We start from the raw sequence: 23,289 nt of genomic DNA, 5'->3' as shown, positions 1-23,289 counted from the left end.
ACAGACAGCATCGAGGCAGAACGGGCAGAACTCATCGCGATCATCTCATCGCGTTGCATCCACCACATCCGAAGCATCGATCGATGAAAGATTGGAGCATGAGTTAGAGACAAAAAGAAGAAACGACGAAGAAGAAAGGCGTTGCAAACGACTGTGTTACCGAAAAAAGAGGACCCTTTAATGAGTAGCTAACTGTTCTGTGATAATAATAAAAAAAAAACATTTTCTAAGCGTGCAGCTGCTAACTCATGTATTGTAAGTTATTGTGTGATGTGTACTTTTAGGGTTATGATAAGACCTATCTTTTAGCGTTCACCATGAATGACTAATTTAAACATTTTAAACCATTCAGCGAACAAAAGGTACCAGACTGATTATCATTTAGGGGGCCACTCAATGACATAGAAATGCAGACCGTAACGTCATCAACACGTCCACTCAAGTGGAAAAACAGACTTTTGGCCCTATCTTGCATCTGGCGCAATTGACTTAATCACTGGCGCATGTGTCGTTGCTAGTTTGCAACTGGCGCATAGCGTTCTTTTCCCTCCTGCGCCACACGTCGGTAAATTAGGGAATGATCTTGCGCCCCAAGGGGCGGCTCGGCGAAAGGAGGAGGTGACTTCTGGCGCAAACGTTCCCTGGTGCTATTTTGATGTTTCAGAAACCACTTGCAATGAGCAAATACTACTGAAGGATTTTTGGGTAAACTAAATAGAGTAGTCTCACATGTCACTGTTTCTAAAACAGGGCGCTTTTCTGGGCAAACATTTAGTATACCCACTTCTCCAGGGACCACTACACCACTGTAGGGCCCATAATGTCTCAGCTTGGAGAGTGTGTAGACAGCGGGGCTGTTATCTTGATCTTGCTGTTGTCTTGAAACGTCTGCGTTCGTTCGTGTTTGTGCATGCGTGTGTGCATGTCTGTGTGGTATGTGTTTATGCGGTGTGTGTGAGTGCGTGCGTGCGGTGAGTGCTTGAGTGCGTGCTGTGTGTGTGTGAGTGAGAGCTGCGGGCTGCTTTGCCAATGGGCATTTCACCAAGTGTGGAGTAAAGTGTCCGATACCTGCTATTATATAATAGTAAGTTGAGCATGTGTTTAATAAGTGTGTACTGTAGTCTAGTGAGTGTGTTTGTGTTGCTGTGTGTGTGTGTTTCTTACCACTACTCCCATTGTATAGTCCTGACAGCGGTAGCTAGGATGCGTTGCTAGGGTCAGGACCCCTGAGTATACATGATGTCCGTTCTCATGGAAATGCAGACGGGGTTCGTGCTGTGTGATGTCAGCAATCACAGTGAAATGAAGTGCTGGAAAACATTCACACAACACACACACATATATATTAACTCATACATATATTCATGTATATTATCCCATATATATATATATATATATATATATATTACACCATAGGCTATATATATTATATATGAACTACCAGATAACCATGGAGGTGAACTACTGACCCCAGCTGCTGATTTGGTCAATCTGAAGGTAAGTTCCTTCACCAGATGCAATTGGTTATTTGGACCAGGCTTTGTAGCGCCGGTCGGCGACATCATTGATTGAAGTGGGCACGGAAACATGTCCAAACAATCTTCTTCAGTGAGCAATGAAACTTAGTTCATTGAAAAATGTTTAACAGGTTTTTTTTACCAGAAGAATACGTCATTGCGATTCAACATCTACTTTTCAAGTGATTAAACACTAGAAAAATAGGTATAACAATTAAAACAGTTGGCAGGGGGAATATCAATATCGCAAGATATTTCGGGAGGCTCAAGGAGAAGAGTAATATTAAGTTTGAGCAACAAAGTGTAAAGACATTTCCGGAGGCTCAAGGAGGAGAGTTAAATTACATTTGACCAACATAGTGTACTCCTGTGGTGGACTCTATAGACATAATTCACCATATTGTGTTATTGAAATTTTTTCGTTTTGTGTTATAGGGACGCTGTCTCTTTCAGATCGTGCGACTGGTTTGTTGATATGCCGGTCGGCACGATGTTTGAATTTAACATACTTCATATGATAAAAATAAACAACCATACCATTGCGTTGACGACGTGAGAAATTGTCTCGTCACTTCTTTTATCACAATATCTACAGTGTATAGACAGAACGTCTTACCTGGTTTTTTTCAACGGCGGGGCCGTTAAAACAGTCGGAAGGGGGGAGAGGGTATATCAATATCGCAAGACATTGTGGGTTGCTCAAGGAGGTTAGAAATATTTTAAATAAATAAAGTTGAGCAAAAATGATACTAATACTAATATGACTACAGGATATGACTATAATGACATGACTTACTGATATTTTTCACTTTCATGATGCCTCGACTTACAATGGAAAAACACACCTTGATCTGTAATCTGGAAAAACAGACAGGTAGACAGAATGTACATCAGATGGCAGATCATCAGAAAGTTAGGCAGACAGAAGGAAGGCAGGCAACCGTCCATCAGACGGACAGACAGACAGGTCAAGTAATCAAACAGACGGATTGACTGGCAGGCAGACCGACAGGTAAACAGACATAAATGATCAAACAGATGGATTGGCAGGCAGACAGACAGACGGACAGGTCGACGGAGAGAAGTTGTCATCAGACGGATTAGCAGGCAGACAGACAGACAGAAAGGTACCCCTCATCCCAGGAGGCGGGGTCAAGGACTTCGGGAGTCACTGTGAGAGTTTGGTTCAGTTGAACGATCGTCCGCGCCCTGAAACCAACAATATGTCAATCATCTGTCATCATGTACGCGTCAATCGTATGGCATCTATTCTCAGAAGCGAAAAAATGTGGTCTTGTCAGCTTTCATTGGTTGAAAAAATGCGATTCTAGATAAACGTTGATTATAGCTCAGCATGGAGTCTATATAAACAAAAGGTCAGATTAACATGGTGCCAATCTTGGCAAATTGATATGCAACCTATTTATTGACAAATCAATTAGTTATCACAGGAAATAAAAGCTCTACACGTTTTCTGACAGAGCTTCAATGTGAAGCGGATCTTACACCAGATGAGCCCCTAGGGGCGCACCACATCGGGCAAAGTCGCGTGGCTGATAGACAACAAAATCGGAAGATAAACTTTAAGGTCTGTGTTTATTAAAGTGGATCCCAATGGATGCTGCAATGCATGCCAAGGGGTCAATTCTGACATGTTGACATTTTAGGCCTTTCAAGTGTTACACAAGCAAGTCGAAAGAGCATCTAAAAACAGACTACCGCAAGAAGAATATAAAATAATATAAAATTAAAATAAAGCGTAACGTTTAGAATTGGGTATTTCCTCTATAAATCCTTCAGCCAGAATGGGTTTTCTGCTGAACCCTAACCAGATAGTTAGAAACTGAAAAGAATAAGAGCAGTTAGTAAAAAATAACACAGGACACAACCTCCTATGTTTGACCCATCCCTCCACCACAACTTCCTTCACCAAGTTACTTTGTCACTGTAAACGTGTGACAAAGGAAGACAAAACTACAGTTATGTTTCATTCTTACTCTTTCAAGCTTCTGCTCTGTGTGGGAAGGGGTGGGGGTTAAATAGTGCAAAGAACAGAAGAAGCTCTTCCACTCATTAGCACCCATCACACCTTACTCAAGGCAGAGAGGGGAGGATGACCTGATGTTCCTAAGCCAATGATGAACCAAAATGACCCATTAGAAGTCATGGATGAAGGGTACAGCAGCCCCTAATGGTCAAAGGACAACGCGTGTTTTGTTTCTACTTGCCAATGAACCCGATTGATACTACAGCTTTGTTGTTGACATGTAACCTTGCTTTATGTGAATGGCCTGATAAATGTAGGCTGCTACTCAAGAAGGCATTCTTGATAGGTGAATATTTTTGTTTCACTTTCTGTTGTTAAATGTAGTCCAATAATAGATTAAAGAAAACTTTTCTCCATATGAAATGAACACCAGCGATTGCCCGACCAATGACAATCGGTTAGGAAAAGATCATATGGACCAACCAATCGACCAACCGACCAAAATGTCTGGCCACCTTAACATAGAGTCTAGATGAACAGATACATATGAGGAATATAATATACATTAAGGACCTTAATAAAGCAACAGTGTCGTCCAAGGAGCCGACGAGCAGGTCAGGGAAGAAGTTGTGGTCCACGTCCAAACCTCCCGACAGAGAGAAACCAAATGTCCTGAAGCCTGGGGACACCTGACTACCGTGGATCACCTGGTACCAAGAAATACACACAATACACAGTATATACACGTATTACACAAGATATAAACACAATACCAAGTATACACACACAATGCACAAAATATACACACAATGCCCTATATATACACACACACCATAGACAAGATATGCATACAATACACATGATAGACACACAATACACAAGATATACTCAAAATACACAATATATACACACAATATACAAGATATGCATACAATACACAATATATGCACACCATACAAAAGATATGCATACAATACACAAGATAGACACAAAATACACAAGATATACATACAATATACAAGATATACACACATACCCAATATATACACACAATGCATTAAATATATACCAAATACACAAAATATACACACAATACACAAGATATAAACTCAATACCCAATATCTACACATAATACCCAAAATATACACACAATGCACAAGAAATACACACAATCAGACCCGCCGCTCCCTATACGCAGAGTATGCAGAGTGCGTAGGTCACCAAGTACATGGGGGGGCACCAAAAATGAAGGTTTGTAAAAAAAGTATTACATTATTGAATTAAAAATATATATAAATTAGTTCTGAAGAGGCCCACCGTTGTTTTTTCTTAATTGTACAACCTTTCACTCAATTTCGGCAAATTAGATGTTTTTGCCTAATATATAATTAGGTAAGGGAGCTACTGTGAGGAATACAAAGAACGTGTGTCTCTGTAGGCCCCATGATGTGACCAACATATGTTGACTATGGCGTGTGATCCTAAGGAGAACACAAACATATTGTAAACCTATGATGGCTGTTGCATCAGCTCAGGCATCATGGACCACCCTGCGTGCGAAATGGGAAAAGTACCCAGAGATGTATAACAAATGAACAGTTGTGGAGAAAATGCAAGGAAACTCAGACTGTTAGATCACATCGGGGCCCCCACCTCATTTGGGCGTAGACAAACGCGGGACTCTGCTTTAGGAGATAGTGATTCAGAGGTTTGGAGTCAGACGTAGGGGGACAGAGAGGGAGAGGGCTTCCTCGGTTAGTTAGCTAACCATCTTCTTAGGCGGGGCCGTGTGATCCACTTTCTTCTGCTTTTCGAACTGTAGACTGAAAAGTGTCCGGGGAACTAAGCAACAGCATTTCATCTTAGGAACTCTTCCATAGCCCCTTAGCTTAGTTTAGCTCAAGACTCTGTCCTTGTGGCCGCTGAATAAGTGGACAACACTTGGATATTGAGTCCATTTTAAATTAAGATTAGTTTAATTTAGCCAAGATCTGTTCCTCATTTAATCTTGATTATCTTACTTCTTATCTTTTTCTTTATCTTAACGGGCACTCTCTCAATCTATACTATGTTTTTAAAATATATTTTGTTTATTGGTCCTAAAATAAATCTTCCTGACTACATAATGCACATTATATACACAACATGCATATAATATACAATACATACACATAATATACACAACATGCATATAATATAAAATGCATACACATAATATACACAGAATGTACACCAGTGGAGGCTTCTCCAGTGAGGAGAGGGAGGAAGATCCTCCTTAACATTGTTGAGAATAAAAAATGTAGATTGCCCAGACTACTGTAATGAATTAGTGCCCTTAAATATGACTAGTTTGATGCCTTTGAATATGTAATGTTTGTTTCCTTGGGTAAAGGGACATTAGCACCCCATATCGCCTATTGAAAATTACTGCTTGAGGTCGTTTCTCCCTCAGCCTCCTACTGACGCCCATTCCTTTCCCCGGCATTGTTGGCGGCCGGTGAATAACAAGGGATTTAATGCAAGAGAGGAGGAAATTGCTCCACTGAGTGGTGGTGACTAGCTAAGGGAGCTGAATTGCGACAAAATCTATTCACGAATAGGCTGGAGGCCTGGCTGCGCTAATAACCAATTAGCAGGAGCCCTGGCGGTGGCGCAGCCCGGAGGGAGGGGTTATCCCCTCCAGCGTAGGCCACGAGAACCAACCCGCTCAGTCTTACCCTGCGTTCACACCAAAAGATACATTTGCTGCCCGAACGCGTTGTCGCCGAAGTTTTGCGGCGCAGCAAATCAAGTTTTGCTGCGCAGCAAAGGTTTTGCGGCGCAGCAAATCAAGTTTTGCTGCGCAGCAAAGGTTTTGCGGCGCAGCAAAAGTTTTGCGGTGCCGCAGTTTTGCAGCGCGGGAAGTTTTGCGGCACGGCAAGTTTTGCCCGCGATGCTTCTGAATTCATTCACAACCATGGCCGACATTACGAGCATTGCATTTCTTTACCTGTTGTGGAAGAGGGAGAGACGTCGGAAAGCCCGTCGTTTATGGGTTCATGAGACCATTTGGAGCCTGGAAGGCTGGTGCTGCCTGGCACCCAACTGGGTTTTGTTTGGGGTTGTTATTCTAGCCCTTTAGCATACTCATAGTTTAGTTTAACTGTAAACACAACTACACTACAGAATGCTGATTTGTGGGTTTTTTCGAGTTACTAAATAAATGTAACGGTAGTGAACTCTAGGTCACTCCAAGGGAGTAACACTGATTGGCTGTTATGGCGTGTCACTCAGTGGCAACGCTGTTGAACGCTGATTGGCTGTCATCACGCGTTTGCTGCCGAAAAGTTGAAGTATTTCAACTCGAGCAGCATTTGTCGCGCCGCAAAGTATGTGAACGCACCTGCCACCCGGCAGCGGGCACGGGCTTGCTGCGCTGCAAATCAAATTTTGCCGCACCGCAAATCAAATTTTGCTGCCGATTTCGGCAGCAAGTGCTCCGGCAGCAAACCCGCAACGCGTCTCTACATTCCCTTTGAATGGGATCGTGCTGCGCGGCAACTTTTTGCATCTTTTGGTGTGAACGCAGGGCTAGAGGCACAAAGCAACAAGTTCAGATGATTTGAACTTGACAAATCAGGTAGCAGTCTTCTGCTACCACTGCCTACTCTTCCACCCTGACGACAGACAGCACTGTTTGGGTATCGACTGGTGTGACAGATATGCATCATCTGTCTGAGAATCAAGAAGCATGAGATGTCAAAGATCCACATGGATAGCTGCCGGACATTTGCGACTATTGGGAGGGTGAACATTGCCACTCAACTGGACGAGGGATACCGGCTAGCTGTTTGTCGCCACAACGATGAGGTGAGCAAGAACCGACACATCCTCAACCGGCTCATCCAATGTATGAAGTTTTGCGGAGTGTTCGAGTTGGCTTTGTGAGGCGAGGATGAGACGGAGGGCTCCACAAACCCAGGTATTTTTGTTGGATCGGTGGTCTTAGTGGCACAGTTGGATGAAGTTTTTGGTGACAACCTGAAAAATGCCACGGTGTTCAAGGGCACATCCAAGACGGTGCAGAACGAGCTTTTGGAATGTATGCTATCGGTCGCACGGGAAAGGATTGTGGAGGAGGTCAAGTCAGCTCGCTATCTGGGCATCCAAGCTGATGAAACTACAGACGTCTCCATGGAGACACAGCTGGTGCTTGTGCTTAGATACATTGATGACAACCATGCAGTGCAGGAACGTTTTTTTGAGTTTATTTCCATCTCGGATTCAACGTCAGTTTCAATTGCCAGTGTACTTTGAGAGAACCAGCTTTTGGCTGTCGACAACGACAAGATGAAACTCGTTGCACAAGCTTACGATGGTGCCAGTGTGATGAGGGGAGAGAAGGCTGGTGTGCAGCAAAAGGTGCGTGAACATTTTAAGAATGCCCACTATGTGCATAGCAATGCACATCAGCTTAATTTGATCATGCAGCAAGCTACCTCCCGCATCTAAAAAGTCAACGATTTATTTTCTGATCTGAGCGGTACTGAGTCATTCCCGGTCACCGAAACGGTGCAGCGTTCTAGACAAGATGGTTTTACGAAGACTGCCGAGAGCTTCATCTACAAAGTGGAATTTCAACAGCAGGATCGTCAACACTGTGTACGAGAACCGAGACGACTTCCTTGAATGTTTTGACGCCATCAAGAAGGGTTCACATGGTCCATTTGACCAGCTCAGCATGAGAGAGGCATCTGGCTACGTGAGGATGCTACAGGACGATGATTTTATTTTTTTTCTGTGTTTTCTTCACAACATCATGCCCCATGTCGTCATTCTGTACCAGAAGCTCCAGAAGAAGGACATTGATGCAGTCTTCATCAAAGGGCCCTCGAGAGCTTCACAAGCAGTGTGCAGACCATTAGATAAGATAACAAAGCTTTGTTATGAGAACATTTGTATGAAAGGAGACTGTATTTGTGTTATTTTTTATAATATATTTTGGCAGACGCCAGGGAGGAGTGAGTGGAGTGGTAGGCCTGGCAACCAGCTGGCTCCACCCCCAGGCCATATATGGAATTCCTCCAGGTAACGAGGCAGGCCTGAAGGCCATTAAGCTAGAGTGCTTGCTGTTAAAGAGAGGAGCAGGCTACCACAAGCCAGAGTTAGGGCTAGCGAGCAGGCAGGATCTGTGTGATCGCCTGGAAGCTCGGTACGGCTAGAGGCCTGATTCCACCGGACGCGTTACGGCAGCGTTACGGCTGCGGCACGTCTTGGCCGCGGTCACTGCAGCAGATAGGTTCCACTGTAATCAATGAGACCATTTCTACCGGGCGCGGCTGCGGAACGTCTCAGCAGCGTCCCAGGAGCGGCTCGCCGTGCCGCAGCGCTATCATTCCATAGCATTTCTATTTTTGCCGCAAGCCGTTGCTGAACCGCGTCGATTTCAACAGAGCAGATCGAGCAGGGCAGGAAGTGAAAAAGTAAAAGCCATAGACCATCCGGTCAATTTTCAAAATAAAACACAATACTCAGCTCATGTAGCCTATCACAACTTCACATCAACATTATTACGTCATGACCGGTGGCACCAGGTCAGCAGTCAATCGATCAAAGGGTCTCAGAGGGTCGGCAACATGGACGACATGAGACTCATTGTCGAAGTTCAGCAACATGAAGTCATTAATGTACCAAATCATCCTTTTTATAAGGACAATGGCCAGAAGGACAAAGCATGGCATTTAATTGCAGTCGTTTTGGGAGTGGAAGTTGAGTACATTAGGTTTAGGATTATTGTGAGATCTCGTGATTTCGCGTGAATACGGCTGGCAGCGTTGCGCTACCGTAACGCGCCCGGTGGAAATGCAAGCAGGGCAGAGTCACAGCCGTTCCGTGCCGCAGCCGTAACGTGGCCGTAACGCGTGCGGTGGAATCCCGGCGTAAGAGAGAGTGAGAGACCCGTACACGGACTACGGACTTCAAATTACCCTTCTCCTCTGGTGATACCGATTTACCCTGTAAATAAACCATCCCTTTGAACTGCTCTCTGTGTGTTGTGTCGTATTATCTATTCAACTTGGTGGCATGGAAAACCCACACCCACTGGCCCGCTACAATATGTTCTTCACGTAGACTACAGTACTGTACACAGCCGAACAAACACATTATTGGTTTGTTTGCATTCAGAGACTGACTAGCTGCAAGAGCCATCAGGAACCGACAGACCAAGGACGGCTTTGACAGAAGAGGCGAAGCAGAGGCTGTCTGAAGAGGTCTGCGACACCATCCTGGCTCACACTAAAGCGAGGTTCTCTTTAACTGGTCACCTTGTGAGTTCTACCTTAGTACAAGGTAATATGTTTGAAAGATACTGCCATTCATTTCCTGCTGATGCTCTGAATGCCACTGTGAAGGCATATCCCACGCTGAACAAGGCAAAGCTCAAGACGGAACTGTCTCTGATCTATGAGAATCCTGAATTCAAGGCTTGCTGTGGTGCACTGGCACTGTACCAGGTTATCATGAGCTACAACCTCCAGGAGACATTCTCTGAGACTGAGTTTGTTGAACAGCTGAAGCTGAGAGATGTTTCTCAACTTGAAAAGAATGAAGACATTCCTGCGAAATTCAATGAGCCAGGAACATCTGAATGCACTGGCCATGCTCTCCATGGAGAGGGAACTAGTCCTCAACATGCGTGATTTCAATGAGTCATTGACCGCTTTGCTACACTGAAAGAGAGACGAGCAAAGTTTCAGTACAAGTAATGTAGTCTTAGTAGTAATGTAGACCCCCCCCTTCCCGTGAGGACGGACACTGGGTTACAGCGGCCCTCACAACCAAAGTAATGAATCTTGATAAATCCCACCTGTTCTTAAGTACCATTCACGATGGTATAATAAACAGAATGGCATTGTTGAAGTTCAAATGGTATAACAGCAGGCCACTATTGTCATGGTGAAGATAGTATTATTAACCAACCCAGTATAACGTAAATCTATTGAATCCTGTCCCAGAGCACGATTGTGCGACTTTTTTTCGTGCTACACAGTGTGTGTGTGTGTGTGTGTGTGTGTGTGTGTGTGTGTGTGTGTGTGTGTGTGTGTGTGTGTGTGTGTGTGTGTGTGTTACCTGGCTTGGTTCTTGGGAGATACCGGTGGAACTTCCTGTCCAGATATAAACACTTCCTGTTTGAAAAAAAGGTGCTCCGACAGCAAAGTCTGACACACACACACACACACACACACACACACACACACACACACACACACACACACACACACACACACACACACACACACCCCTTAACTCTCAGATGCTAGTATAACTAATGTAGTAAGGTAGTATATTTAATGTAGTAAGATACTAAATGTAGAAGGGTAGTATATTTAATGTTATTAGAATACTTAATGTAGCATATTCGAAATGTATGCACATACACAGTATGTGTAATAACCAGATTTTAATGCTCTTATCAACATGGAGAAGTGCATCGGCTTGCCTTGTGCAAATGTTTTTTTATTGATAACAACATTGGCATATACTGATCAAAACAACACGATACAAAAAAAAGCCTATAGTGTAATTAAAAGATGAACATACAAACATACTGCCTTGAACATAGCAGTCAGGCTACTGCTTCTTTGTTTTGAGCCAAAGAAAAAAAAAAAAATATGGCCTATTTCACACATGGTATAGCGTTTTCTTCCACAACATCAGAAATACTGAGTCCTCAAATTAATTTTGGCAAAGAAAACTTAACACACATATGATATGCGGTAACTGTGGTTCTATTTAATGATATACGCAATACATTAACAAACGATAGTTACGTATTGTACAGTCCCTCCAGAAAAACGTCATTATGCGATCGTATAATTCAACGCATAATCAGCCTAAATCCGCATATTCATGCAGGGGCTGCATTTTTTCAAATATGCTGCACTTTCACCGCATAAATTGACAATTTCCACGAAAAAAAGCAGCCATTTCCTCCTGTTGCCATGGGAACGTTATGGAGTAACGTAATTATGCGACGTGTACGTCATCGCAAACCCCACAACGAAGGCAAGAATAAGATGAAGCGGTTTCATTTGCCAACAAAGATAAGTGCAAAAGACCGTGCAAAGCAGTTTCCCGGATTGTTACACGACAGTAAGGGCAAATTATTTTGCACTCCGTGCAACTGCGTGTTGGACCACAGGCGGAAGTCGACGCTGGAAAACCACTTTCCGCAGTCCTATTTAACAGTTAAAGCTATACTGTACGATGTGAGAGAGCTAGCATGATTTGAAATTAGCTTCTCTTCGGAGTTCCGTTTAACTCCTCCCCCACCCTTCAGGACTCCCTGCCCCAACCCCTCGACACAGAGCCGTGCACGAGCGCTAATGCTGCTTACGGCTTACTTCAACGGCAACCATTGCGTCACTTTTCAGGCCATTCAACTCCCTCAGCTGTCGCCATCGCTGAAAAGCGAATCCAATATTTATTCTCGTTTTTCCTCGAGCATTCTCCAACTTTTTTTTTGTTGCTGCCTTTTCATTTTCTGTCTTTCCTTTTCTTGCCTTTTTAAAAGGATGAACCGGGGCAAGTAACGGTGGCAGTGGTAACTTCTGTTTTTTGTTAACGTTGTAGGCTCACTAGGTCTAGTCCACTGTCATGAACTACTATGATAACAACGCTTTCTTTGCCCTCCGTGAACGCGCTCAGGCCGGCTCAGGCTCGTACACAGAGGGGAGAGAACGCGCAGGCTTGTGATTGGTTCTTTAGATTCGGGTACAATGTCTCCGATTGGTAAGCATTTTAACAGGTTTATAGCAGATACAGAATTTGTTTTTTTTTCGCTTCTTTTTCATTGCCCATAAGTTATTTATTGCTGTCAGGATGTATAAACCAATTTCAACAACATATTAAAAAGTGCATATCACTGAAAATCGTACAATATGCCTTTAAGTCTCTTAAGACCACTTTGTAACACTTATTACTGCTGTATCAGCTGTTCTTTCCTAAATAATTTAACCAACGTTATAATTTACCCTAAAACACTGCTGCCTTGATGAAAGTAACTTATAGCAAATCATGGTTGATAACCATGGTATAACTAGAGTAATAATGGACCTAAAGTGGGATATGTTTTCCAGTAAGGAGGATAGCCCAACGTGTTTTATTCCATGGGCAGTTTTATGGTTTTCAACACAGTACTCTTGTTGCTTTTACCCAAATATTGTTATTCCGAAAAGTCTGGAATCAAATGATATATTTTTCCCTGTCTGTAGCAACCAGTTTTTGTTATTATCCACTCTACTACAAACTCAGGTCCCATTATTTTTGCAAGGTCGAAAATTCCTGTTTGTGTGGATGTACGAGGCTTCGTCTGGGCAGCGGTTAATGGCCGTGTCCATGAGATGGTTAAGCTTCTCAGACATTTGTAATGTAATGCCAACCACATTTCAGGTGCAAATCATCGGTCATTATAATACTCACTAGCACTAGCTTAAAAAATAAATAGCACAAAGTTTAACTGAGCCGTTACCATGAAATGAAACCTCCCTCTCCAGCTGACGGCCTGTCAGCCAAACACACATTCAAATTCAAATACACATTGTTTGGATTGAAGCTAGAACAAGCGCTTGACTTGCACTTGGAGACCAATGGAACATACGTACATCTCTATGAATATATTTATACTAGTACCCTGGTAGCCATCCTGGTTGAGGTCTCCAGCACTGGCCAGAGACATCCCGAAGGCTGAGCCCCAGGGGCCGTGCAGGACCCGCCGGAGCCTTAGCCAACCCCCCTGGTTCATGTACACGTACACCGCTCCACCCTGCTTCTGGTCAGGTTGGAAATAAAATGGAGCTCCCACCAGGAGGTCACTCCATCTAGGGAGGAGAGGTGAGGAGATAGGAGATGATGAAATGGGAGGTGGGGACAGAGAAGATTGATGTGTATATATATATATTTATATATACATATATATATGTATAGTAATTAATAGTAATGTGAGTGAGTTTGCATGCGTGTAGTTATCACCCATCATTATTGAGATCAGTAACAGCCAGAGCGTTTCCGTAGTAACTTCCCATCTGCTCCCCGTGCAGCGATTGGTTGACAACCAGGATTCGGTTTCTCCTGTCAGCCAGAAACACTGACCCTCTTAAATCATCACGAGGAGCCCCTGAACAAACACACATGTCTGTCTACCTCTCTGTGTCTGTCTGTCTGATCAATGGGGATTAACTGTATTACCTGTTACGATGGTTACAGCTTCTTTGCTCAGTAAATGTGTGGCAAGCGCCACAGAGTATCCTACACACACACACACACACACACACACACACACACACACACACACACACACACACACACACACACACACACACACACACACACACACACACACACACACACACACAAAAACATTACACACACACACAAAAACATTACACACACAGTGAATATTCAGTCTACATAAAACTAGGGTGGGCTTTGCATTCCTATTTAACAGTCAAGTCTCTTAAGACTTAACTGGGGAAAACCAGGGAAACCAAACCCTGTGTTATAGCTTGGCACCGCCCACTATCAAACTATGATGTCATAATTTAGGGGCAGGGCTATGATATCATTAAGGGACAGGGCTGTGTTGTTATGATTTAAGGGTTTAGCCATACTATAGTTTAGGGGCATGTTATCATTTAGGGGCGGCTATGTTCCAATTTTGAGAACTAAATTTCCAAAGAGTTCATTTTAGGTCTTTGTCTTAATCTTATCCTATGTTTTTAAAACGATGGAATTACATTTGGACTAGGGTTTACGCATGGCCCTAGTATGTTTCTCACTTAACCTTTTATCACTTTTGTCTTTCACTTTGCATCTAAAAAGAAACGGATTCAGGGATGGTTTTCAATTAAAACAGTTGCATATGAAAACCATCATTAGGACGTCAGGGTCAATCCATAGTTACGCTACTATGTAACCCAATACCTCACTTTTCATCTAATAAAATAAGTTGTGTGAGGCTTTCTTACAAGTCATTAACTTGAAGGAGTACTTTTTTGAGAAATAGTTATTTTCCACATACTCATCGTCAAACGAGAAGCACCGTACCATTATGTTTTCTACCAGCCCAGTGCTCGATCCGACAGTTTAAGCATTTCACTGAGTTCCCCGTAATCAATGGAAGTAGATGAGAGAAAAACGTAAGTGATTACTATTACTATGGATCTATGAGACCGAGGGATGAATGTCACCACAGTCTTTACCTTGAATTATGCCATCATCTACCTATCCCAGAGACCATCAGTGATGTGCATGAACGTGTGCAAGAGCATCGTTCACGCGATATTAAACGACCCTCACGCGATAGTGAACGATGCTCAGGCAATGTTTACCAACACCCGAGAATTTATTGTAACCGGCATGCCATGGCTTCTAAAAAAAATAACAACGTTGCTATGGCTGAAGCCAATCGTGCATGTGAATATTTGAAAGATGTACAAAGAGCACAGAATTGAACGGTAAAAAACACAAACAGCTACTGATAGCTGGAAAAGGGGAACCAATAATAAAGCCGCTAACAGCTGGTCACAATCACTTACAATAAAAAAAGGTGAAATAAATAATGTATATGTAACTCGTAAGAAAACACCCACTGTATGCATAGCATGGCATACGGGGAAGCAATCTGATGCCCACAATACCAATATATTTCCTACACAGGGAGAGGAAAGCAAACCATTCCACTAACTGCGCACAGAGGCAAAAGGGAAGATGGCAATAGCAAATTAAATAGGGTACATCTAAACTCACCTCCTCCCCCTCTCAAACGCATGAGGGGGGGTATCCCACAAATCCAAACCAACGGCGTACAGCAATTTTACAGGGAGAATAAGTGAACCCAGTTGAAATTATTATAGGAAGAGATACTCAGTAATCACGCCCTAAAACCTTTCTTACCTGTATGAAACAAACAGTATGCTTACACAAAGAGCACTTAGCCTGCCTGAAGCCGCAAGACACAGCATAATTGCTTAGCAGCAGGTTCAACCATTAAGGCTACCTGCTACATAAAGAAGAGATTAACTGTTATTTTAATGCAGATGAAAAACACGCTCACAAGCAAATTGTTATCGCAGTAACGGAAGATAGAAAGTGTAAAAAACACACACAATCCTCTGGGACAAAAGGAAATCATCACGGTGATGGATTGTTGAGTGGGGAGTCCCAAACATACAAATACACCTGCAGACCTCGGATGAGGCTAATAAAGCAAAGAGGAGGAGGCGTGACCATCCGGGGGCCCTAATGGGTGACGAGCCTCCTAGGTACAGTCACATGACTTTGTTGACAATAGGTGTTGAGGATAGGTTATTGATGGCATCGTTAAAAGGTAAAGACCGTGGTGACGCTCTGAATGAGGTCAAAATTGATTCTTTCCATTGTTCAAAAGGGGTTCAACAGGTAAGGCGAGTTCCGTTTTTGTTAGTTTCATGGATTTTGGTCACAGTTTTCGTGACCAATAACGCTCCAGGATCTAACAACTGTCCGCTCCCCATCCTCTACCATACCGCAGGGTTAGGGTTAGGTAAGTTAACGTTATGTGACGTTAAATATTGGATATTTGACAACTTTACTGTGGTCACTAGCACTACATTCTCTTTTGACCAGCAATCACTGCAACAACTAATGTTAGTGATAGTCATCGTTGTGGTTGGCTGTGTACATACTAAAGTTCAACAGTAAAAGTAGCGCTAACTAACACTGCTTACATTAATCATGTGTCACGTGTCACCAAAATGTGCAAAGATCTGAGCAATGGAGACTATGAGTATCTGAAAATAGCAATTAAGAATATTAATTTAAGACAGGAAGAAATCACTCTGAAAGTAAATTTATATCAATTATTTTTTAAGTATATAAAAAAAAACGTTTTGCGTAAACTGTACAGGGTCAGTATTCCCTCAGTTTAAACATAGCCAAACTATTTAAAGTCATGACAAACTTAATTTTAGATGAATTTCAGAAGGTATCTTAAGTACCGTTCCGTATTTTACCCATAAGCCATTATCACTAGGGATATCAAAGATGGCGACTATCTATTTGAATGATTCTGGGATTCCAGTGTTAGGAATAAACAGCATTGGTTTTTATAGTATGTTATAGGTTTAGTACCAATGTAGGTGTGGCGTTTGTCCATGTTTGGAAAGGAGCTTTGTTCAGGATTGTAGAGAATCTCTGGATTCTCCCAGGATACATGGACATTACCTGGTAATCACACATAGACACACACAAACACACATACAGACAGCAACCAACATACAACACACACAGGTGGAACAAATATCATTAGGAGAGGAATTCAGATAGAATGAGAAAAGACCACAGATCAAATAAGAAGAGATGAAACAGAACTTAACTGACCTTGCCACACATAGCTTCCTGGAGCTCCGACCAGAACTTCCGTCTGACTGATGTCAGCTGATATCCCCATGTTACACATCACCTCTCCAGAGACGTCGCCGCGATGGCTGGAACACACAAAATCTCAACTCATTGCCTTTTGACATATTTCAACCCAGATATAGACGCGTAAAAAAATCATGTTGCCATTATGTAAACTGAGTAGTGGAGCTAATGCTCCTGCACCCGGGAATTTACATCAGTACCCTGATGCAACCAGTATGCAAAAAGCCTTCACTAACCCAAAGTGCCATCTATAAACCCAGATTAATACAATAAATACTCAATGTAAATAAAATAAAAAATCAGATCAAAACCAGATTAAGACCTTAAATAGCCTACCACATTTAATCAGATTAGAACCAGATTACCCCATTAAATACCAAATGTATAATCATCTTGAAATAATATTAAAACCTTAAATACCACAGGTCAAATCAGTTAAAACAAGATTAAAACCTTAAATACAACATGTAGAACCAGCTTCAAACAATATTCACACATGTAAAACCAGAATAAAACCAGGTTCAAACCTTAACTAGCACATGTTCAATCCGATTAAAACCTGATGAAAACCTTCAATACCACATGTAGAACCAGGTTAAAATGAAATACCAAATCTAAAACCAGTTTCAAACCAGATTCAACCTTAAATACCACATATAGAACCAGATTAAAACCTGAAATAACTAATAATCTTTAAACCTTAAATACCAGATGTTAAAACCAGATGAAAACCTTGAATACCATATTCAAAACCAAAGGTTACCTGCAGACTTGGTTTGGGTTCTGCCAGTGCATGCTGTCATGGTATTGTTGGAGGTCGTTGCCGCGGAGATAACACTTGCCAATCATATGTCTTAATTTAAAGGCCCCATAAAGTTTGACAAAGCGGTGTCCACATATCTGAGGGCAGAATCAGGAATTATTGGTTGGATAATTGTGACCCATGATTTGACAATTCATGAGATGGTCCTTGATTGGATAGACTCACTAGGATTGGTCCAGCTGGCTGTTTCTGACTGGCTACTGACACACCAAGCCACATGTCCTCTATCAGGTCCTCAGCCTCATCCAGCTCAGTATCTGGTGGAGTACAGCAACCATTTACTTTAACAAACTTAACATTATCATATTGACCATATCCAACTAAAATTGACCAAACTTTACTGTATCACAGTTTACTTTCTCAAACTTAACTTTCTCAAACTTACATTTACCATATTTTACTGTATCAAAATTCCCTATATCAAACTGAACTACATACCATTTACAATACAAAACTTTTCTGTATGAAACTTACATTTAACAAACGTTAGTGTATCAAACTTTACTTAATCAAACTTTACTGTATCAAAGTTTAACGTATAAAACTTACAACTACCAAACTTTACTGTAGCAAACATTACTGTATTCAACTTTAGTATACCAAGACAACCCACATACATTGCTAGACTAAGAAAGCATTACTCCAGTGCTAAAATTACTGCAGGAAAAAAGTATCACAAATTTGTTGCGTTAAGTCTAAAACAATTTTAGGATCCAAATCAATCTCTGGTCTGCTTTTGTGTTATGAGCTCACTAGAGCTCCCAGGTCATCCATTTTTCGATGGTTACCAACCAAGCATGCAGAAGCAGCATTTAGTCTTAAGCTCCACAGATCTGGAACAAACTTCTAGATCTATTATAGCAGTTTGTTATTTCACCATCTTCACCACGCTAACCACTCAATCTTCACCAAGAGACACTCCACTAACACACTAACCACACCATCTTCACCAAGAGACACTCCACTAACACACTAACCACACCATCTTCACCAAGAGACACTCCACTAACACACTAACCACACCATCTTCACCAAGAGACACTCCACTAACACACTTACTGCTCCGTCTTACCAATATACACTCCCCTACGCCCTAGACATTCCCCTACACCACTTAACACCCCCCTACGCCATTAAACACTCCCCTACGCCCTAGACATTCCCCTACGCCATTAAACACTCCCCTACGCCCTAGACATTCCCCTACGCCCTAGACATTCCCCTACGCCCTAGACATTCCCCTACGCCCTAGACATTCCCCTACGCCCTAGACATTCCCCTACGCCCTAGACATTCCCCTACGCCCTAGACATTCCCCTACGCCCTAGACATTCCCCTACATCACTAGACACTCCCCAAACGTCTGACATAAGGAGACTTGTTACCTGAGCCAAGCAGGGTGATTCTTGAGCAATCTGATTGGTCAGCAGTGATTGGACAGCTGTACACCCCTCCTGTGTGATTGGCTCTCACATAAGGCTCCGCCTTCTCCTTCGGGGCACCAACCAACATCCTGGAGATAAGATAGTGACACCTTCCAACATCCTTGAGTTAAGATAATGACCCCTACCAACATCATGGAGGTGAGATGGTTAAACCACAACACCCTCAAGATAAGGTGATTACACTACCAGTGGTGTATAGTAATGAAGTAAAAATACTTTGTTACTGTACGTAAGTTGTTTTTCGTGATTTGTACTTTACTTGAGTGTTTACATTCTAGCAACTTTCACTTTACCTCGCTACTTTTCCTAAATAAAATTTATACTTTTGCTTCGATACATTTCCCCTTTGTTACTCGCTGCAAAATAAAGTCAGAAGAAATTAGAAATATCACGACTTTGGGACTTGGGAACAGCAGGTTTGACCAATCAATGGGGGTCCTAGATAGCCTGGCACCGCCCACCTACCTACTTCCGCTCAATTTTCATTTCACTTCAGTACTAGGTCTGGGTCTGCTTCATATGCATGGATTCCTTGGAAGCCAGATTTTTGGCGGTCCAATCAGCGAACAGAGGGAGTGGCTGAGAATGATGACGTCGAGGTCGCGCGCCAGTTTCAGTTGTAGACAGAGGAAGACCAGGAAGACGATGGAGAAGGATACGAGAGAGGCTATTCGGTCTGTTGTGGGATCGCTCCCGAATATCGATCAATTAAAGCCGGAGCAAGAACAAGCTTTGCTGAGTTCTGTTGGTGGCCATGATGTTGTGGCGCTTCTCCCCACCGGGTTCGGGAAAAGTTTGATTTTCCAGCTGGCTCCGTTAGCGGTGAAGGAGCCGGTCCCGTCGCATGACATACGTCACGACCAAACGCTATTGGGTATGGCAGATCTAGAGTGCCACTTGGCAGATCCAATCATTTTAAAACTTCAACAGACACCCGCCTTCAAGTGAGTGAAGGTTTGTCAATTGGGCAGTTCCAGACCTTCTGTACAAATGAAATGAAGTACGATGGTCTGGTAGGACCAGGCTAGGTCCTAGCTATATTGGTAAGGTTTATTGATATTGAAGTGCTCTCAACAGATCACGGTTAAATTTTGTTCAGACTCACAGTAAGTAGAGTCTTACTTCCGCCAGATTGGGCGGATTTGGTCACATTAGGCTGGAAAATCTGCATTGTACATACAATACATAGCAGTGTAGAGTAAATACAATTTGGGCTGGTTTTGAAAAAAACGCAGGATTTGTATAATTATTTTAACAAACATCAATCAATACCAATAGACGTAAGGTTGATTTGACCCAATAATGTTAGCATTAAGGGGTGAGAGATGGGCACCTGTCCAATAGTAATATGGGGCGAGGGACGGCCATCAGACTTGTCACTCAAACCTCCACGCCAGTTGTAAGGAGATTTGATGCAGGATGTATAAGTTGAGCTGGCGTTGATTGTCCATAGTTCCCTGGTTTATGTTCTTTAAGTTCTTGTAAGATTATTTCAAGTTGAAGTTCCTCATAAATGTAAGAACATTTTATGCATGACTATTTTGAGTTTTTTTTATTTTAGCTCATGTACCAATCATACATTTTCTGTGTCCCTGCACACAAAGCGTGCGTGTGTGCGTGTGTGCAACGTAAAAGTAGTAAAAAAATAAATTAGGTCGCATTCAGGTGATAATTGTTATCACCATCACCGTCTTTTACATTTATTAATGTAATCTCATTGAAGACCCATTTTCTGCTGTTGTCAATGTGTTCTTTACACAGACCGAGTGAGTGAGTGAGTGATGAGAGGTTCCTTGTTTCCCACATAACGTCATAGTTAATAATTAGGTGTAGTTGTGCTGGAAATTCCCAATCCGATGTGGCAACACATGCTATCACACAAATGATATGCCATATAAAAGCTGAGACTCACAGGAGTCAAAGGGTATAAGCCTCATCCTTTTGTGAGCTTTAGATTAATTAGATCTGAAGGAATAAGTTCAATAACATACCTTTCTAATTCATTACCCACACACACACACACACACACACACACACACACACACACACACACACACACACACACACACAGAAGCTCAGCTATTCTTTATTTTCTCTCAAATGTATTCCCCAGATCACCTTAGCTATTTGTTTAACTCTTCACTTTATTTGTTTCCCACCATTTTAATTTGTTTAAATGGTTTGCATGTTTACTCCATTTAGACTCTGGTCAAGTTCCTTCACTTAATTTAAGCCATTTAACATTTCTTTAGGTCTTAAACTACAGTATGTGGCTTTACTAAAATATATTTTCAACGTCACCTTGAGCTACAGCACTCACCACATTTTCTACAGGAAATGCATTTTCTAGTTTGCTCTTATTAGCTACCTGGAGATTGGGCAAGGGTAAGATATAATATTTGAAAACAGATACGCAGTTTCCCACTGTTAGAGACACTAGGAGCAGGGGTGCTATTGCAGCCGTGTATTTTGGAGTCTTCCTTTGGTTATATTAATTTCTTCAATTTGGACAGCATCCAATGTGTATGTGTGTGTTAGCTTGATTAACCAACGTCTGTGTTAATTAACAACTTTACTACACCAAAAATACCTGGGATTATGTTGCCTCCCCTTCCCCTAGTAACACCACCCAACACCCTGGAGATAAGATGACCAATTACACGGTCAACCTAATGAGACCTCCACATACTGAGACCTCCACCCAATGCTGATGAGACCTCCACCAACACATCCTCCCTGTTCACCTGGAATCATCATTAGTCCGGACTGTCTACAGTCTCGTTACCTACAGGTCACCTTGGATAAAAGCCTCTGATGAATGACTAACTGGAAAGGACGTCACTCCCTCCTCTCTCTGTCCTCTATATGTCCCTCTCCTTTACCCCCCTGTCTTTCTCCTCCCTCCCCCTCCCCCTCCCTCACTCCTCCCTCACTCCCTCCTCCCTCCCCCTCCTCTCTTCGTCCTCCCTCCGTCCTCTTATTCCCTCCCTCCCCCCTCCCCTCTCTCTCTCCTCTCTCCGTCCTCCCTCTGCCCTCTGTAACTCTCTCCTCCCTCTCCCTCCTTCCCTTCCCTCTCCTTTCTCCTCCGCCTCCCTCCTCCCCCTCCCTCTTCCTACAGAGGAGATTAGGTCTTTACTGATTAAATTATCTGATCCACACACACACACACACCAAAACACACACACACACGGTCGCATGTGCACAAACAAAAATGATCTTGAGTACATACACAAAGACATGCATGAATGCGCGCACACAGACAAAAACACACACACACACACACGCTGCCACACTCTCCATGGCAACAGTTGTTCAAAACGAGGTGTACTCACAGAGATTGGGTCCTGTGGAGCGTCTGCTGGTGGAGCGCCACGGAAAGGCCGAACAGACTGCCTGGAGCCCCGTGCTTGACCAGCGGTGCCTGGGTGTCCAGGTACACCGCCCGGTCCTGGGGCAAGAGCCCCCACAGCACCACCCACCACACCCCCCACCCCGGAGCCCAGCGGAGCAGGAGGAACACAGCAGGACGAGAGAACATGGAGACAAAATATGTGCTCTGGTCCAATGGCGTCCTTAGAAAAGAGAGGGAAGGACACGGGAAAGAAAAGGACACAAGAGAAGAAGGGGCAAGAGAGATGGACAAGAGAGAAGGATATGAGAGGGAAGGAAGGAGATGAATCCACAGGAAGGAGACTATCGCTGGACACACGTTTGGCGAGACAAGAAATCGTGAAACGCTACTTTATGGACAGCATGTCAACACACACTTATATATCTCTGCCATTCTGTCTCTCTCTTTATCACTCTCTCGCCCCTCCTTTCTCTCTCTCTCTCTTTCTCTCTGCACTCCTCTCTCTCCCCACTCCTCTCTCCTTTTTCTCATTCATATTCTACAGCGTCTCCCCTGTGTGTCCCTCAGTGACCTGAACCTGTCTCTCGGACTCTCTGTCTTTCTACTTGTCTGCCTGTGTCCCTGTCTGTCTGCCTGTGTGCCTGTCTGTCTGTCTATAAATCCCATACAAGGACTCAGACAAAGTTAACAAACCACAAAAAATTCCAAGAGCGAGCTTTGT

At 42.9% G+C, this 23,289-nt stretch overlaps 1 protein-coding gene across 2 annotated transcripts in view; it reads right to left on the bottom strand.

The window, feature by feature from the left end:
- LOC132467157 (integrin alpha-3-like) overlaps positions 1–23,061 on the bottom strand; it is a 41,199-nt gene extending 18,138 nt beyond the window's left edge. The window contains exons 1-14 of one of the 2 annotated variants that reach the window (XM_060064301.1): positions 22,549–23,061; positions 19,157–19,284; positions 17,937–18,028; positions 17,712–17,848; positions 16,904–17,010; positions 16,655–16,747; positions 13,733–13,792; positions 13,517–13,661; positions 13,178–13,365; positions 10,616–10,704; positions 4,078–4,211; positions 2,649–2,726; positions 2,314–2,375; positions 1,165–1,310 (exon numbers count right to left, since the gene is read on the bottom strand). In XM_060064301.1, coding sequence (XP_059920284.1) covers positions 1,165–1,310; positions 2,314–2,375; positions 2,649–2,726; positions 4,078–4,211; positions 10,616–10,704; positions 13,178–13,365; positions 13,517–13,661; positions 13,733–13,792; positions 16,655–16,747; positions 16,904–17,010; positions 17,712–17,848; positions 17,937–18,028; positions 19,157–19,284; positions 22,549–22,754 — 1,665 coding nt within the window. In that variant the 5' untranslated portion in view covers positions 22,755–23,061. The remainder of the gene's footprint in view (positions 1–1,164; positions 1,311–2,313; positions 2,376–2,648; positions 2,727–4,077; positions 4,212–10,615; positions 10,705–13,177; positions 13,366–13,516; positions 13,662–13,732; positions 13,793–16,654; positions 16,748–16,903; positions 17,011–17,711; positions 17,849–17,936; positions 18,029–19,156; positions 19,285–22,548) is intronic. The other variant, XM_060064291.1, reaches the window with a different exon arrangement.
- Between the last annotated feature and the right edge of the window lie 228 nt (positions 23,062–23,289).

The sequence above is a fragment of the Gadus macrocephalus genome, chromosome 1 (assembly GCF_031168955.1).
Source record: "Gadus macrocephalus chromosome 1, ASM3116895v1".
In the NCBI taxonomy this organism is placed as follows: Eukaryota; Metazoa; Chordata; class Actinopteri; order Gadiformes; family Gadidae; genus Gadus; species Gadus macrocephalus.
This window is presented reverse-complemented; position numbering and strand designations above follow the sequence as displayed.